At 38.1% G+C, this 17,506-nt stretch overlaps 1 protein-coding gene across 8 annotated transcripts in view; it reads right to left on the reverse strand.

Annotated features, from left to right (window-relative positions):
* LOC101000782 (cell surface glycoprotein CD200 receptor 1) overlaps window positions 1-17,287 on the reverse strand; it is a 36,235-nt gene extending 18,948 nt beyond the window's left edge. For 4 of the 8 annotated variants that reach the window (XR_002520273.2, XM_021934060.2, XM_021934058.2 and 1 more), the window contains exon 1: window positions 16,905-17,287. Coding sequence is in view for 5 of the 8 variants with exons in the window: in XM_021934060.2 (XP_021789752.2) it covers window positions 16,905-16,971 (67 nt within the window). In the remaining 3 variants the exon portion in view is untranslated. Of the gene's footprint in view, window positions 1-2,611; window positions 2,709-16,904 lie in introns of all 8 variants that reach the window. The other 4 variants (XM_021934055.2, XM_021934057.2, XM_003893926.5 and 1 more) reach the window with 4 other exon arrangements.
* Between the last annotated feature and the right edge of the window lie 219 nt (window positions 17,288-17,506).

The raw sequence follows: 17,506 nt of genomic DNA on the forward strand, positions 1-17,506 counted from the left end.
TGAGAATTTTTATCATGAAAGGATGTTGAATTTTTTAAAGGCTTTTTTGCATCTATGGAAATGATCATCTGGTTTCTGTTCTTCATTCTGTTCACGTGATGTATCATGTTTATTGTTTGTGTCTATTGATCCTTACATCCCTGGGATGGAAGTCCAATTGATCATGATGAATGGTCTTTTTAATCTGCTATTTATTTTGGCTTGCTAGCATCTTGTTAAAGATTTTCTGCATTTATGTTTACCAGGGATATTGGCCTGTAGTTTTCTTCTTATCTAGTGTCCTTGTCTTATTTGGGTGTGAGGGTAATTCTGGCCTCGTAAAATGACTTTGGAAGTATTCCTTCCTCTTCAATTTTTGGAAGAATGAAAAGAATTAGTATTCTTCTTTATATGTTTGGTAGAATTCAGCAGTGAAGCCAACAGCTCCTGGACTTCTCTCTGATGGATGATTTTTTATTACTGATTTAATCTCTTTACTTATTACTGGGCTGTTCAATTTTTTTATTTCTTCATAATTCAACTGTGGGAGGTTGTATATGTCCAGGAATTTATCCGTTTCTCCTAGCTTATCCAATTTGTTGGCATATAATTGTGTTTATAACAGTCTCTTGTGATCCTTTGTATTTCTATGGTATCAGTTGTAATGTCTCCTTTTTCATTCTCATTTTATTGATATGAGTCTCTCTTTTTTTCTTAATTTATCAGCTACAGGTTTGTTGATTTTATTTATCATTTTTAAAAGCAACTCATTTCATTAATTTTTTTCTATAGTTTTTCTAGTCTGTATTTTATTTATTGATGTGCTGATATTTATTCTTTGCTTCCTTTTACTAATTTTGGGTTCAGTTTGTTCATGTTTTTCTGTTTCCTTACGTTCAACATTCGGTTGTTTATTTGAGATTTTTCTTCTTTCTTAATGTAGGCATTTATTGCTATAAATCTTCCTCTTATAGCTGCTTTTGCTGTATCCCATAGGTCTCAGTATGTTGTATTTCCATTTTCATTTGTCTCAAGAAATGTTCTTAATTTCTCTTTTAATTTTATTAGCCAATTGGTTGTTCAGGAGTATATTGTTTGATTTCCATGTATTTGTGAAGTTCCTCCTGTTACTGATTTCAGGTTTTATATCATTATGGTTGGAGCAGATACTTGATATGATACCAATTTTCTTAAATTTGTTAAAACTTGCTTTGTGCCTGTGATATTGTAAAATATACGTTTGGCTTTTGACCCTGTTTCCTGACACAGAACTCCTAAAATCTTTAAAGTCTCCAAAATGATGTCTTTTGCGTATGCTTATTAGTTGACTGGTGGTTAGTATCTTCAGGATCGTGGCTGGTCACTGGGAAGACCAAAGCACGACAAGAGGGTTGACTTTCAGCCCCACCCTTCAACCTCTGGGGAGGGTAAAGGTGCTGACAGTTATGTTGATCACCAGTGGCCAATGGCTAATAAATTATGCTTATCTAATGACCTCCATAAAAACCCAAAGGACTGGGTTCAGAGAGTTTCCAGATAGCTAAACATATGGAGGTTACTAGAAGGTGGTGTACCTGGAAAGAGCATGGAAATTCTGCACCCCTTCCCACATGCCTTGCCCTATGCACTTTTTCATCTGTATCCTTTGTAATATCTTTTATAATAAACTAGTAAATATAAGTAAGTGTTTCACTGAGTTCTGTGAGCCGTTCTAGAAAATTAATCGAACCCAAGGAGGGGGTCATGGGAATCCAGACTTATAGCCAGCCAGTCAGAAGCACAGGCAAAATAACCTGAGGCTTGGGATCTGATCTTTCCTTCAAGTAAATAGCATCAGAATTGAATGGAATCAGGATACAACCAGTGGGTGTCCACTGCAGAATTCATTGCTTGGTGTGTAGAAACAAACAAACAAACTTTTGGTCACAGAATTCATCAGTGTTAATTGTTACGGTGTGAGAGCAAAGCAAAAACAATTTGAGTTGTTTTTCCACTCACAAAGTGGTCTAACATATCATCTATCCTAGAGAATGTTTCATGTGTGGTTGAGAAAAATGTGAATTCTGCAGCTGAAGGATGGTGATGTTTCAGAAAGGAGATAATGAAAAACAGCATCAGAAACATTAGGTTTTCACACACATAACATTAGAATACGCTTCTACACAAATAAACACAAAACTAAATACAAAGATATTTCACACTGAAAATAATGTTTTTTAAAAAATTATGTCTAAGTCAAAATCATCAGTAGAAGGAAGAATGCTTTCGTGATTTTACTACTAGTGAAACCTCTTACTCACTTTGAGCACCAGAAGTTTCCTTTCCCAAATCATCATCGTCCTATGCCTGAGCAAGCATATACACCCACACATAGAAACAGGCATGACGCTGCAAATCCACACTTCATGGAGGTTTCCTCCAGTGAAAAAAAAAAAGGGCTCTCAGAAACAGCACATGAGTTTCTTGTCATGTTAAGCAGTTTTTATTTAATGTAAAATGCTGTGCTCTGCATGCCCTACTCTCTAAAAAAACTTAGAGATAGACATTTCTGAAACATCACCATTCCTGTTAAAAACCCCTAATTCGGTAACTATTACTAACCAAAAGAGAGCGAGTATTATGCCATACTTACATGGTTAACATTGTTGCTAATACTCATGTATTATTTCTAATGTATGGAGATGGAAAATAAAAAAGATGTTCTGCCCTTTCCTTCAGTTGCAGGTCTTCTGGAGGAATACAAACAGGTAAGTTAGGAGTCTGATAAATGAACTTCAAACTGAAACTCAACTTGGGGCAAAACTGTGGACTAACTAATGTGGTTATGACTTTATCAGGTAACTATATTAGCTGCAAAAGAGAATAGTGTATAATGGTTTATTTTGACATTTCTATGGACATTTCTTTATAGGACTTGGGGTCTCTATGCTGGTACTGAGCTAAGTAAAATTCATTCTAATTGCTTATTATAAACTTTACTGTTATTTAAATTTTAATGAATTTACTACAGTACTTGTTGGAAGGAAGAACAATTAAGATAATATGCTGTGAGACATGTGAGGGAGAATGTTTTCATTTGAAAACCACGTTGTATTTCATACTGTTACAATGGCAAACATTAATTTTCCAGGAAATTCATACTAAAAGTTTCTGTGTTCTACTGACAGTACTTCAAAAATTAGAACACAAAATTAATATACATTGAAATCTAAAAATACCATGGCATTTTGCTTGAGGAAACCAAATAAAATTATTTCACTCTACATTTGGTGAGTCAAGCTTTTAACCCTTGAAGTCTATTTTCTTTCAAACTTCAACAAGTCTTGAAGTTTCAAAGTTTCTTTCAAACTTCAATAAATCTTCAAAGTTATTATAACGAATGTAGAGATGAACCACTACGAATTATGCATGGATTAAGCATTAAACAATTTCTAATGGCTTGAAAATATGACTTTTACTTCTTCCTTTCTTGCTTCTTTCTTGGATCTTTTTAGATAACTAAATGAATTATATCCTCTCATTTTCCCTTCAGCAAAACATGTACTATCATTTTTGGTTTTGGGAGTATTTTTTTGAGGCAATTACTGTCACAAACTCCAAAACTAGTTAATGAAGACAAACATATTCCCTAACCTAAGGCAGATGTTGTACAAATGTATATCACTGATCATAAAGGACAACATGTTCAATGGATATGTAGACATTGAATACATATGCATATTAACATATGCAAAGATATGTACTAGGATACTAATTCTAGCATTGTTTTCCAAAAAATCTGAAAACAGTTTTGAAATTGTAGTTTAAAAAAACTGAAAACAACCAAAAAGTTTATCTGTAGGGGCCTAATTAAATGTTATCAAATAATATATAAGAGCTTTGAAAACCACAAAATATCATTAAATTGTCATTTTTGAATGTTTATAAATGAAGATGCAGTGCTAAGTACTTTACCTGCATCATTGGACTTAATCCTTATTGCCACCCCAGACACTAGGTCAGGGATTATAGGTAAAATCTCCAAATTTTATTATTAATTGGCAGCTAGTTTTTTTTAAAAAAATTGCACACTCAGCTAAAAGTGTCTGCAAACCCATGGGCTGCCAAACAGCAGTCTCTGATGTTAGAGAAAAGGCCAAAACTAGAGCCTTGCAAACATTTATAATTAGAGATCTCTTGGAGGCATTGCACTTAACAAAAACAATGAAGAAAAGTAGGATGTAAATGCAGTGCCATAAAGCCGAGTGATATGGTTTGGCTGTGTCCCCACCCAAATCTCATCTTGAATTCCCATGTGTTGTGGGAGGGACCTAGTAGGAAGTATTTGAATCATGAGGGCAGGTCTTTCCCATGCTGTTCTCATGATAGTGAATAAGTCTCACAAGATCTGATGGTTTTAAAGACAGGAGTTTCCCTGCACAAGCTCTCTTCTCTTGCCTGCTGCCATGTAAGATGTGCCTTTCACCTTCCACCATTATTGTGAGGCCTTCCCAGTCACATAGAACTGTAAGTCCATTAAAACTCTTTCTTTTGTAAATTGCCTGGTCTCAGGTATGTCTTTATCAGCAGTGTGATAACAGACCAATACAGCGAATTGGTACCAGAAAAGTGGGGCACTGCTGAAAAGATACCCCAAAATGGCAAACCGACTTTGGAACTGAGTAGCAGGTAGAGGTTGGAAGAGTTTGGAGGGCTCAGAAGAAGATAGGAAAATGTGGGAACGTTAGGAACACCCTAGAGATTGGTTGAATGGCTTTGGCCAAAATGCTGATAATGATATGGACAATGAAATCCAGGCTGAGGTGGTCTCAGATGGGGATGAGGACCTTGCTGGGACCTGGAGCAAAGGTAACTCTTGTTATGTTTTAGCAAAGATGCTGGCAGTATTTTTCCCCTGCCCTAGAGATTTGTGGAACTTTAAACTTGAGAGAGATGATTTAGGGTATCTGGTAGAAGAAACTTCTAAGCAGCAACGTATTCAAGATGTGACTTGGGTGCTGTTAAAGGCATTCAGTTTTATAAGTGAAGCAGAGCACAAAAGTTCAGAAAATTTGCAGCCTGACAGTGTCATAGAAAAAAAAATCCCATTTTCTGAGGAGAAATTCAAGCCAGCTGCAGAAATTTGTATAGGTAACAAGGAGCTGAATGTTAATCCCCAAGACAAGGTGGAAAATGTCTCCTGGGCATGTCAGAGGTCTTCACAGCAGCCCCTCCCATCACAGGCCTGGAGGGTAAGGAGAAAAAAATGGTTCTGTGGCCAGGTCCAGGATCCCCATGCTGTGTGCAGCCTAGAGACTTGGCCCCTTGTGTTCCAACTGCTCCAGCCACGGCTGAAAGGGGCCAATATACAGCTCAGGCCATGGCTTCAGATGGTGCAAGCCTCAAGCTGTAGCAGCTTTCATGTGGTGTTGAGCCTGCCAGTGCATGGAAGTCAAGAATTGGGGTTTGGGAACCTCCACCTAGATTTCAGAGGATGTATGGTAATGCCTGGACGTCCAGGCAGAAGTTTGCTGCAGTGGCAGGACTCTCATGGAGAACCTCTGCTAGGGCAGTATGGAAGGGAAATGTGGGGTTGGAGCCCCGACACAGAGACCCTACTGAGGCACTGCCTAGTGGAGCTGTGAGAAGAGGGCCACTGCACTCTAGACCCCAGAATGGTAGATCCATTGACAGCTTTCACTCTGCCCCTGGAAAGGCCACAGACACTCAACACCAGCTCATGAAAGCAGCTGGGAGGGTGACTGTACCCTGAAAAGCCACAGGGACAGAGCTGCCCAAGACCATGGGGACCCACCTCTTTCATCAGCATGACCTGGATGAGAGACATGGAATCAAAGGAGATCATTTTGGAGCTTTAAGATTTGACTGCCTTGCTGAATTTTGGACTTGCATGGTGCCTGTAGCCCCTTTGTTTTGACCAATTTCTCCCATTTGGAATGACTGTATTCACACAATGCCTGTACCCCCATGGTATCTAGGAAGTAACTAACCTGCTTTTGATTTTACAGGCTCATAGGTGGAAGAGACTTGCCTTGTCTCTGATGAGACTAAACTGTGGACTTTTGAGTTAATGCTGAAATGAGTTAAGACTTTGGGGAACTGTTGGGAAGGGATGATTGATTTTGAAATGTGAGGACATGAAATTTGGGAGGGTCCAGGGGCAGAATGATATGGTTTGGCTGTGTCCCCACCCAAATCTCATCTTAAATTCCCACATGTTGTGGGAGGGACCCAGTGGGAGGTATTTGAATCATGGTGGCAGGTCTTTCCCATGCTGTTCTTGTGATAGTGAATCAGTCTCACGAGATCTGATGGTTTTAAAAATGGGAGTTTCCCTGCACAAGCTCTATTCTCTTGTCTGCAGCCATGTGAGATGTGCCTTTCACCTTCCACCACTATTATGAGGCCTTCCCAGCCACATAGAATTATAAGTCCATTAAACCTCTTTTTTTTGTAAATTGCCCAGTCTCAGGTATGTCTTTATCAGCAGTGTGAAAATGGACTAATAAACCAAGTAAAGAAGAGGTTTCAAGACAGGAACAATCAAGAATAAAACATATGCAGAACAGTCTTAACCTAAGAATTAAGAAGCTTTATGATTTGGTAACAAAAAGGTCATCAGTGACCTTAAGATCTGAAAGAGAGTAAGTTTAACAAAGAAGTACAACAGACACGTGAAAAAATGCTCATCATCACTAGCCATCAAAGAAATGCAAATCAAAACCACAATGAGATACCATCTCACACTATTTAGAATGGCGATCGTTAAAAAGTCAGGAACAACAGGTGTGGGAGAGGATGTGGAGAAATAGGAATGCTTTTACACTGTTGGTGGGACTGTAAACTAGTTCAACCATTGTGGAAGACAGTGTGGCAATTCCTCAAGGATCTAGAACTAGAAATAGAATTTGACCCAGCCATCTCATCACTGGGTATATACCCAAAGGATTATAAATCATGCTGCTATAAAGACACATACACAGGTATGTTTATTGCAACACTATTCACAATAGCAAAGACTTGGAACCAACCCAAATGTCCATCAATGACAGACTGGATTAAGAAAATGTGGCACATATACATTCTGTGCATGGAATACTATGCAGCCATAAAAAAGGATGAGTTCATGTCCTTTGTAGGGACATGGATGTAGCTGGAAACCATCATTCTCAGCAAACTATTGCAAGAACAGAAAACCAAACACCGCATGTTCTCACTCATAGGTAGGAATTGCACAATAAGAACACTTGGACACAGGAAGGGGAATGTCACACACCAGGGTCTGTTATGGGGTGGGGGGAGATGGGAGGGATAGCATTAGGAGATATGCCTAATGTAAATGATGAGTTAATGGGTGCAGCACACCAACATGGCACATGTATACATATGTAACAAACCTGCACATTGTGCACATGTACCCTAGAACATCAAGTATAACAAGGAAAAAAAAAAAAGAAGTACAAGTGGAAACCAGATTGAAAGGGGCTGATCAGAGTTAATGGAGTCAACAAATGTAGACTTAGTCTTTCAAGAATGCTGACCTTGAAAGAATGGGAGAAATGACACTGGTTTCATTCTTTCATGTTAAACTTGAAAGACAGAGAGAGATGGAGCAACATCAGGAACTATGACGGATCAAGAAGATGTTTAACAGGCCAGGTGTGGTGGCTCACGCCTGTAATCCCAGCACTCTGGGAGGCCAAGGCAGGCGGATCACGAGGTCAACAGATGAAGACCATCCCAGCCAACATGGTGAAACCCCGTCTCTACTAAAAATACAAAAATTAGCCGGGCATAGTGGTACGTGTCTGTAGTCCCAGCTACTCGGGAGGCTAAGGCAGGAGAATTGCTTGAACCCAGGAGGCAGAGGTTGCAGCGAGCCAAGATCGCACCACTGCACTCCAGCCTGGTGACAGAGTGAGACTCTGTCTCAATAGAAAAAAAAAGGATTTAATAATAGAGGGGAACACAGCACATTCATAGACAGAAAGAGGGAGAGCCAGAAGTTACAAGAATGAGGAAGCTAACTGGTCAAGCGGGATCCCAGAGGTACTAGAAGGAATGAGACAAAAAGCAGGTTTGCTTTTGAAAAGATTGATATTTCATCTCTAAGAGGGGAACAGAAAGGTTAAGAATTATTACAGACACAAGAAACATTTTGAGGAAGCAGGTTAACAAACACTTGTTAGTACCTACTTAGTGGCAAGTAGCTCGGCAGAGCTTAGGAAATGGCAGCTTGAATGAGGCAAGGTCCCTGCTCTCAGAAACCTTACCATCTGTGGACATTAAAGAAGTCCACACTGGACGATGGTAAATCAGGAGGTGAGCAGCTGTCTGCAAAGGACATGAGGATAGTTGGGGTGATGAGGAAACTAGAAAAGACTCAGAGCAGTGTTCTGAACCCTGGCACCCATCAGAACACTCTGAAAAGACTTGTGAAAGTCTAGATCCCTGTATACTAGAAAAGTCTGATTATGCAGGCTTAAGCTCTATAGGCAATCTTAGGCTCTATAGGGAATTCTGTCTGGCAACTACCTTAAAATTACTGGTTTAGAACCATCCCTGGGGAACAACTAGGGAAGAGCCAATTAAAGATAAGTAGGATAATTTTGTGAAGAATTAAAATAGCTAGATTTTATTACTGGGGACCTGTAAACATTTACCATTTGGACATTTTCTTTCAAGAAATTATCAGCACCACAAAATGAATCATATAAGCAGATATTCTCATATTATGTAGTGGATAAACCTTTTAGGAAAAGGTAGCATTCATGGTAAAGTAACAAAATGGCAGAGAAAAAGAAAAGAAATTACTAAACTAAAACTACATAAACACATACTGGTTGGAAAAATATTTCTTCCAAATCATTGAAATTTCTCAAATAATATCCTTTAAATACACTCAGGTTTCCCCTATGTTGGTAGAAAAAAAAAAAAAAAAAAACCTTTATTAGATGCTACTTCCTCTTCTAGCTAGGATCCCTTCTCCTTTCTTCACTGCCTAACTTCTAGAATGAGTGGTCTGTGCCCACAGCCTCAATTTCCTTCCCACCCACTCCGTCCTCAATACCAACAATCTCGCTGCTCCCACATCTATCTACTCAAACTGCAATTTTCAAGGTCACCAGCCCTTTTATAGTCAAGCTTTTGGCCTCTTTTCAGTGCTGGTGTTCCTAAGTTGTTGGTGGATTTTAATACAATTAACCACTTTCCTCTCCTTCTAAAACCCCTTTCCTAGCCTTCCCACTTACACCCATGCATTCCCTTCTCTGTCTCCTTCCTTATCTTCACTGCCTCCTCCCATATCTTTTCTGCAAGCTATCTTTCTCCTTGGGCATCCTAATGTCAGTATTCACCAAAGTCTCAGCTGCTTTTTCTCTTTACACTTTCTCTCCTCTTGCTCCTCAATCCCTTGAACTTCAACTAGATCTCTACACAGGTGATTTCCTTTTGTTTTCACCACTCCAGTCACAGTTTAGCTCCCTCTGTCCTTCAGTAAGCCTGTTTGACCTGCCTGGAATGTTCATCCCTCAACTCTTCTTACCTCGCTGTTTCTCTTCATCTTCATCTTAAACATTACTTCCTTGGAGAAGCCTAACTTGATCCTCAAACCAGATTAGACTCACCGATTACACATTTCTATGTCACCCTATATTTATCCTTATGCACTTGCACATTATTTATTTGCAGTAATTGATTTAATATCTATCTTTCCCAGCAGATTTAAACTCCATGAGAGCAGGACCTCTGTCTGTCTTGATCAAATGTCCACAGCATGAAGCACAGTGACTGATACATGACAGACACTCTAAATTACTGGTTGACAGAATAACCCACCCACATTTTAGCTTTGACTTATTTTTCCTAAACAAAAATCTCAAACATTTAGCTAAAATTTATCCCCACTTGAATACTTGCTGTCATTTCAAATGTATCACATCTAAAAGTCATAGATTTCCTCCCACACACTTGCCCCATCCCTTTGCCCTCTAATTTTTGTACTATGAAGGTGTTCAAAACTCAGCTCATACCCCAGAAAGCTGTGTGATATGATTAGCAATCCCACACACACGCTTGGGCTTTATTTGTCCCATGTATAAAATGAAAGATTTTTAATTAGAAGGTTTCTAAAGTACTTCCTTTCTGAAGGCTTTATACTTCTTAATAGTGTCATACATCTCCTTCATTTCACAAATGAGGAAATTACTGTCAAAAGAAGTTAAGCAATTTCTAAAGATGAAACAGCTAGTGGTTAGAATTACATAACTGATCTTTAGAACCAACACAGAGTTATATTCGTATTAGAAATTGGTATCTATTGGTATCTAAATTCGTATCTAGAAATTTTACTAGAAATTGTGGAAAAGAAGAATGAAATTTTATTGAGAAAAGTGAGATGTACCAAAACATCCAATGCATGGATAAAATTTAGAAAGCAAAAAGGCATAATAATATATTCAATCTTAACATCCAAAACAATATAACCATTAAGTCAATATTAGTTGTAAAAATACAACAATATTGTTGTAAAAATACAATAATATTTTAAAATATGTATATTTGAAGAAAGTTTCACTTCTTTATGGGCCAGTGAGTTTCCACAGGTAAGAACTATAAATTGTGGACAAAATATAAAAACAACTACCCGAGGTTACTGGAAAGTAGAGGAAGCAGAAAAATTCGTGAACGGTGTCAATGCTTGGAAGAAGGAAATAAGGACTCAGAGTTGTGGGTGTAGGTTCCCATTATTTCCCCATTTTTACTGATGTTAGCCCCAGAGAGGGCTGCAGATGATACCACAGTAGGCAGCTAAAACTAATAGAAAACCCACAGTTTTCTGAAGAACCAGCACGCAGACTTTAGAGCAATCCTACTCTCTGAAAAGTGATAGAGTCAGAGTAAATGAGTTCCAAATTCTGCATACACTCTACGCATATCTCTGATGACTCTAAACCACACATTGCAGGTCACGGTCAAAGCAAATTAGCTACCTGTAAAAGAACTGAGATTTGAGATACTGTTCAAGGGGTAGAGTTTGCAGTTTGAGTCCAACCAAGTAAAATATCAACACAGTAATATAACAGAATCTGTGTAACATTCAAAACCCAAATAAAACTATTTAATTACAAAGAACAAAGAAAATGTGGCCCATTCTTAGGAGAAAATACATTAAGGGACACTAACAACTTCAAGCTGACCCAGACACTCGAATTCTCAGACAAGAGTCTTAAAGCAACATTCAGCTATGCTTAGTGACATAAAGAAAAATATACTCACGATGAATGAATAAAAACACAGAAAAATCTTAACAGAGAAAAAAAAAACTTTTAACAAATAAATGGAAATCTTAAAATTGAAAAATACAATATTTACAGAAGAATGGAGAGGAGAAAGGAAATTGTAATTGTCAGTGAACTTGAATATATAGCAATAGAAATTATTCAATCAAAAGAACAGAAATACAAGATATTGGGGAAAATATATATAAAAAGAAAACTAAGAACTAAGAGAACTCCTCACTAGCAGACCTACACTACTAGCAACAATAACAGAAATTATTCAGGATGAAAGAAAATAATACCAGGTAGAAACTTGGAAATTCAAGAAGGAATTAAGAGTATTAGAAATGACAACTAGAGTGGACATAGTATGTGCCACCAACAATTGCCTTTGACTTTTTGTTCCTGCCACTAGGATCACTGTCAACAGACAGTCTTCAGTTTTCAGCCTCTCCAGGGATGACTTCAGTTACTTTGACCAAAGTCAGACCCTTTCCAGGGGAGCCCATATCCAGTGACTGATTTAGATGGAAATATAAAGGACCAGCCATTTTTATTCAATGCAGGGCCTCTCTAAGGCCACTGTAGCTCCTGAGCTCCCTGTGGGGTCAGGTGAGGGTGTCAGTTGGTTGAGACTGCAGGTAGACTTCTCCCTCTGCTCACAAGCATCCTGTACACAAAACTCTATCTCAGAGTCTAATTTCTAAGAGAACCTGCGACAGTATCAATAAGTCAACGTAGCAGAGATTTTTAAAGAAAATTATTTCTTCAAAAGTGGAAAAACTGGCCAGGTACAGTGACTCATGTCTGTAATTCCAACACTTTGGGAGGCCAAGGCAGGAGGATCACTTGAATCCAGGAGTTCAAGACCAGCCTGGGCAACATGGGAAAACCCTGCCTCTACAAAAAATACAAAAAAAAAAAAAAAAATTAGCCTGGCATGGTGGTGCACATCTGTAGTCCCAGCTACTTGGGAGTCTGAAACAGGAGGATCACCTGAGACTGGGAGGTCAAGGCCTCAGTAAGCCATGATTGCACCACTCCACTCCAGCCTGGGTGACAGATAGAGTGAGACCCTATCTCAAAAAAGAAATGGAAAAACTTTTAGCCCTGCTTTAATCCTGGAACTCTTTGGTATTGCTTTCCTTAAATACAAACCAGATTTTGGTCTTAGAATGGGGTCTAGGCATATAAATTCTAGCGAGAAAAACTCTGAAGTTGCTTAGTGTCAATGCATGAACAATGTCATTTCTTCCTGGGAAAAAAAGGGCTGATTGTGACTGTGCCTATTCTATGAATTACATAAATCAGTGAGATTTATTACTATTATTATTATTTAAAAAGTAATGATTGTTGACTTGATTCTTAGGGGGTACTAGCATCACACAGTCCAAAGCTATTTTATAACCACAGATCTGCTCCCAAATTCCAATCAGGAATTGACAAATGTATGTGAGTGACAATAAGGGAGAAGATGCAAACATGTGTTGAGGGTTACTACATTTTAATCAATGTACAGGTTAATTTTTCAGATACAACATAAAATCAAACAACAACTGGGTCATTTTATTAAATAAACACCATTAACTGAAATATTCATGACCTTACTGGGAGGAAATTTATCTACTGTAAACTCTCTCATTTGTTCCCATTACCTTATTGCCATCCTCAACCTACTAGCATCCCTATATGTAATGTCTCATCTTAATCTTCAATTTCAGAAGAGTATCTCCTCCTACATGAAGTTAAGCACTCAACTGACACTCCACTTTGGCTCCCTTGTCTCTTCTCAGATCTTCCTATCTTTTATAGACTGGAAAGAGATAAGTATGGTTCTTAGAGCCCAAATCCAAATATTTCTAGTGCTTATTCTATTTTTTTTTTGTCCCTATGTTTATTCTGTTTGTGGGATGGATCATCTACCTCATGAATGATTCACAAACACTGGAGTTTTCTATACAGTCATCCCTCAGTGTCCTTAGGGGATTAGTTCTAGGACCCCCAGAGATAACAAAATTCAAGGATGCTCAAATCCCTAATATAAAATAGTGTAGTATTTCATATAACCTGTGCACAATCTCTCATATACTTTCACCTCTGATTGCTTATAATACCTAATACAATGTAAATAATACACAAGTAGCTATTATACTGAATTATTTAGGAAATGACAACAAAATCTGTACATGTACAGTACTAATGAAATCATCTATTTTTTCCCTTTATATTTTCAACAGAAGTTGGTTGAATCCAGGGATGCAATACAGAGGGCTGACTGTATTTCCAAGTATCTGCAGGAATTTTCCTCCTACTTGTCCTCCTTTCCTATACTGAACTTAACATCTTTCTCCACAACGTAACTCCCTTCTCAGTCACATATATATCTCAGTGGCATCACATAACTTTTTTCAAATGAGAACCCCAGGGTAGAAGCTCTTGACTCATGTTTCAAAATAAATATTTTACCTAGTGCCACTGCCACTCAATGGGACACTGTTACCACATTATTCTCCAAAACTCCTACTCAATTATAAATTTTCCTGTTCACCAAAGAACAGATGGCTCCTCATTGTCTACTGACTAATACCCAGGTTCTTTTATTGAGCTATTAAGGACCCCCAAAATCCAGCCTTATTTCCTACTATCATTTAACACACAATCTCTGTTCCTGCAAGCTACAGCTCTTTCTCTCTCTCTGAAGCACCTTGCATTTGCACGTTACACATCCCATCCTTCCAATTCCTTTTTCTGCATTTCCCCGTTTATCCAAACCTGTCATTCAAAGCCTAGCTCAAGACCCATCTCCACAAAATCTTCCACAACTCCAACCCACTGTAATTTCTCCCTGCTTTAGATTTGTCCTAGTTTCATATACAATTTCAAGATTTACTGATTTTAAATGTTCACCAATTGTTTCATCTTACTTTTGTCTTTCTAATTTAGATTGCTAATAACTTTTAGGCACTATTCTACACACACACACACACACACACACACACACATTAATAAGGACTTTTAATTAATTAATTGCTTCAGCATGAACATTTAGAGAAAAACACACCTATAAAGTATTATAACGTAAATTCTCAAATACTGCAAACTAGAAAAGGAAGATGGGACTAAAATTATTAATAAGGACAAAACCCTTCTTTTGCACAATTGTTTTTAATCTTTTTCCATTGTTTGCAAATCTGCCAAAGCTACCTTAGAGCTCTGTCTTAATTTTTATCTCCTCTTGTTGTTACTGTCTGTCCTCTAGTGGAAGACAACAATAAGTGAATAAAAATTAGCCCAAAGAAGGAAAGAAGTGGAGGGTTCCTTTTTAGTAACTCATAATCACAAAATCAGTAGCTTTTATAAAAGATGGAATAATTTTAATTGGAACACCAAAATATAATTTGAACACATACAAAAAAATCTAGAAGACAATAGGGCTAAAAGAAGGAGGAAGAAGTGGCACTGGGTATGGGGAGTGCCCGGGAAGGGGACCAGGTATAAGGTTGGGAATATTGCTCTGATGTGCACAATTTAGGTTGTTTTTATTTTTCCCCTCAGGTTTTTTTCTGGATAAATCTTGTTTACTAACCACCAAGCTGCTTGAAGTTATAAGCAAATAAGTAAACAAAAATAGGAAAGCCAAATGAATACTATGTTTTACATTTAAATCATTAGCTCCCTTGTTCCTTTGTGAATTTATCTTGTACAAAGCGAGTTCTTTCTGTTTGGCAATATTAATAACATAGCAGTTTTAGCAATAAAGACATAAAGTCATTTCCCCAAGTGGTATGCTTCTCATTATTCTAAATCATGTCATGGTAAACCTATCACACCAAATCACTACATGTAAAGTAATATTTTTTTTTACATCTTGATTTTAAACATTTAATAACTTTACAATAACATAAGCATAGACTTCATGATCTGATATACGTAGTCTTTTCTAGTTGTGTTCAGAAATAGTTTTAAAATTTAAACTTTTCAACCTTTAAAATTGAAAATTATAAATTTTGTTTTAATCATTTTTTTTTCCTTTTCCCAGAAGTAACAGTGCAATGTGACATAAACAGCTCCTTGCCTATCTGGCTGCCCCAGCCAAGCTGGGTCCTGCACAAGTTTCTATAAGAGCTTTCTACAATGAGATCTCAACTACTGAAAGGTTCAGATCACTCGACTTTTTTAGGTGAGGAACAGTCTGTTAAGGCTAAAAGCATCGGCTTGACTTTTTTCACTGATGCTCTTCGGTGAAAAGCACAATGGTTAAATAATGAGGAAAATTGCCCACTCAAATGTTTAGTGTTGCTTACTGATGCATATCATTGCTGATTGTGATTCTGCCGCACACTAGTCATATCTAACCTTGGGCAAATTATTTTACCTCTCTACGCCTCCGTTTCTACCTTTGTAAAATGGAGAGGTGTCTTCCATGTCTAATTCACTGGGTTGCTGTGCAGATCAAAGGGGGAAAAGCATGTGAAAATTCTCAATAGAAAGGTACATAGAGTACAGTTATTTTGCATGTGCTCACTAGTAAGATTAACATGTGGAAAGTAGATTTTTTGCTGGAAGTCATTCAGAAATTAGGAAAAATACCTTTTTTTCTTTCAATTATCAAATTATAACATTTAAAACCAACTACACTCTTCCCTTGCAGCTGCTCCGTCTACTAAAAGTGAAACCTGAAAACTCCCTCCCACACCAACTCCTAACCTTCTACAGTGAAACCAGGACACCCCCACAGTGGCCCAAGTTCTCTATAACTTCTATAGGAACCTAGATGTTGAAGAGTGTGTTCTCTAACTCGTAGTGTCTCTTACAGCCCACACATCTTGAAGATAATTACAGACATACATCACAGACACACCACTGTAACTGTAAGCATATTATATTTTTTAAGTGCCTAATCATCGAAAGTGACAGAAAGCAATAAACTGCCCTAATCTATGCTACTGGCAATGTGGACCTAAATGAGTTAGGGTTCTATTTTTTAAGAAAAAATTTAAGAGAGAAGAGGCTGGGTGCAGTGGCTTATACCTGTAATCCCAATGCTTTGGGAGTCTGAGGTGGGAGAATCGCTTGAAGCCAGGAGCTCAAGACCAGCATGAACAATATAGCAAGACTCTATCTCTATCAAAAATTTTAAAAATTAGCCAAGCATAGTGGTACATATCTGTAGCTCTAGACACTCGGGAGGCTGAGTGGGAGGACTGCTTGAGCCCTGGAGTTACAGGCTGCAGTGAGCCATGATTGCACCACTGCACACCTGCCTGGGCAACAGAGCAAGATCCTGTCTCAAAAAAGGGGGTGGGGGCAGAGAATAAGATAAAGAGAACCTAAGTGCCTTTGATTGCTGCTAGTATGTATTTGATTTATCCTGCCTTGTTCAAAAAACAGGAGGAAATAAGGAAGTGGGCAGTAAGACAAATTATAGAGATCTGTATATTGCAGTAGGATACAAAGTAAAATAAGCAAGACACCGGAAAAAAGGATGATAAAGTAAACTAGATATGGGAGTAACCCGTATTTAGCAACCCCCTATAGCTATTATTGCAATTGATTTGCATTGCCCCAGAAGAAAGACAAAAAATAAACTCAGGAAGATCTGAGACCAGGTTTCTCACTGTTCTCCCAAAGAGAATTCAAACTTACCAGCCACTAAGAAGACAGCCAAAATCAACAGTAGCCCTAGGTTAGCAGTTCTCCAAGGGCAGAGCATTTCTGTTTTCTCTTTTCTGCCCTTCACTCAGTACTTTTCCTCCACACAGGTACAGAAGGAACTGTGTGCATGGTGAGACCCTCTCTGGTCAACTTCTCGGTACACGATCCTCTTACTCCATCAACAGCGGGGCACTCCCTTCCTTCTAGACCCTTCCTTCACGTCTATGTGGTTTAGCCTGATTAGTAACTTGGACGAACGAAGCTTTTCTCTGGAACTTGACACAGCAATAGATTTCCTGTATGAAGCCCTGAAGCAAAGACGGAGGAAGCAGATTGATTGAATTATCTCTCAGCTCATTGGTTCTCCTCTCACTTCTGCTGTACACAGATAAATTTTACAGTAAGGCACTGAACATGTCCAAGATAAACAGATTTGTCTAAACTTGTACCAAAGAGTAAAACAGAATATTGATCTATTTTGGCCCATCCTTGTAAATTTCCCATTCATGATAACTTTTAGAGGCTTTCTCCAGGTTGAAGAGCTTTATGGCCTTAGTATTCAAGTCTGGAATACAGTATTTTTCCTTGAAAAT

This window comes from Papio anubis, chromosome 2 (assembly GCF_008728515.1).
Source record: "Papio anubis isolate 15944 chromosome 2, Panubis1.0, whole genome shotgun sequence".
In the NCBI taxonomy this organism is placed as follows: Eukaryota; Metazoa; Chordata; class Mammalia; order Primates; family Cercopithecidae; genus Papio; species Papio anubis.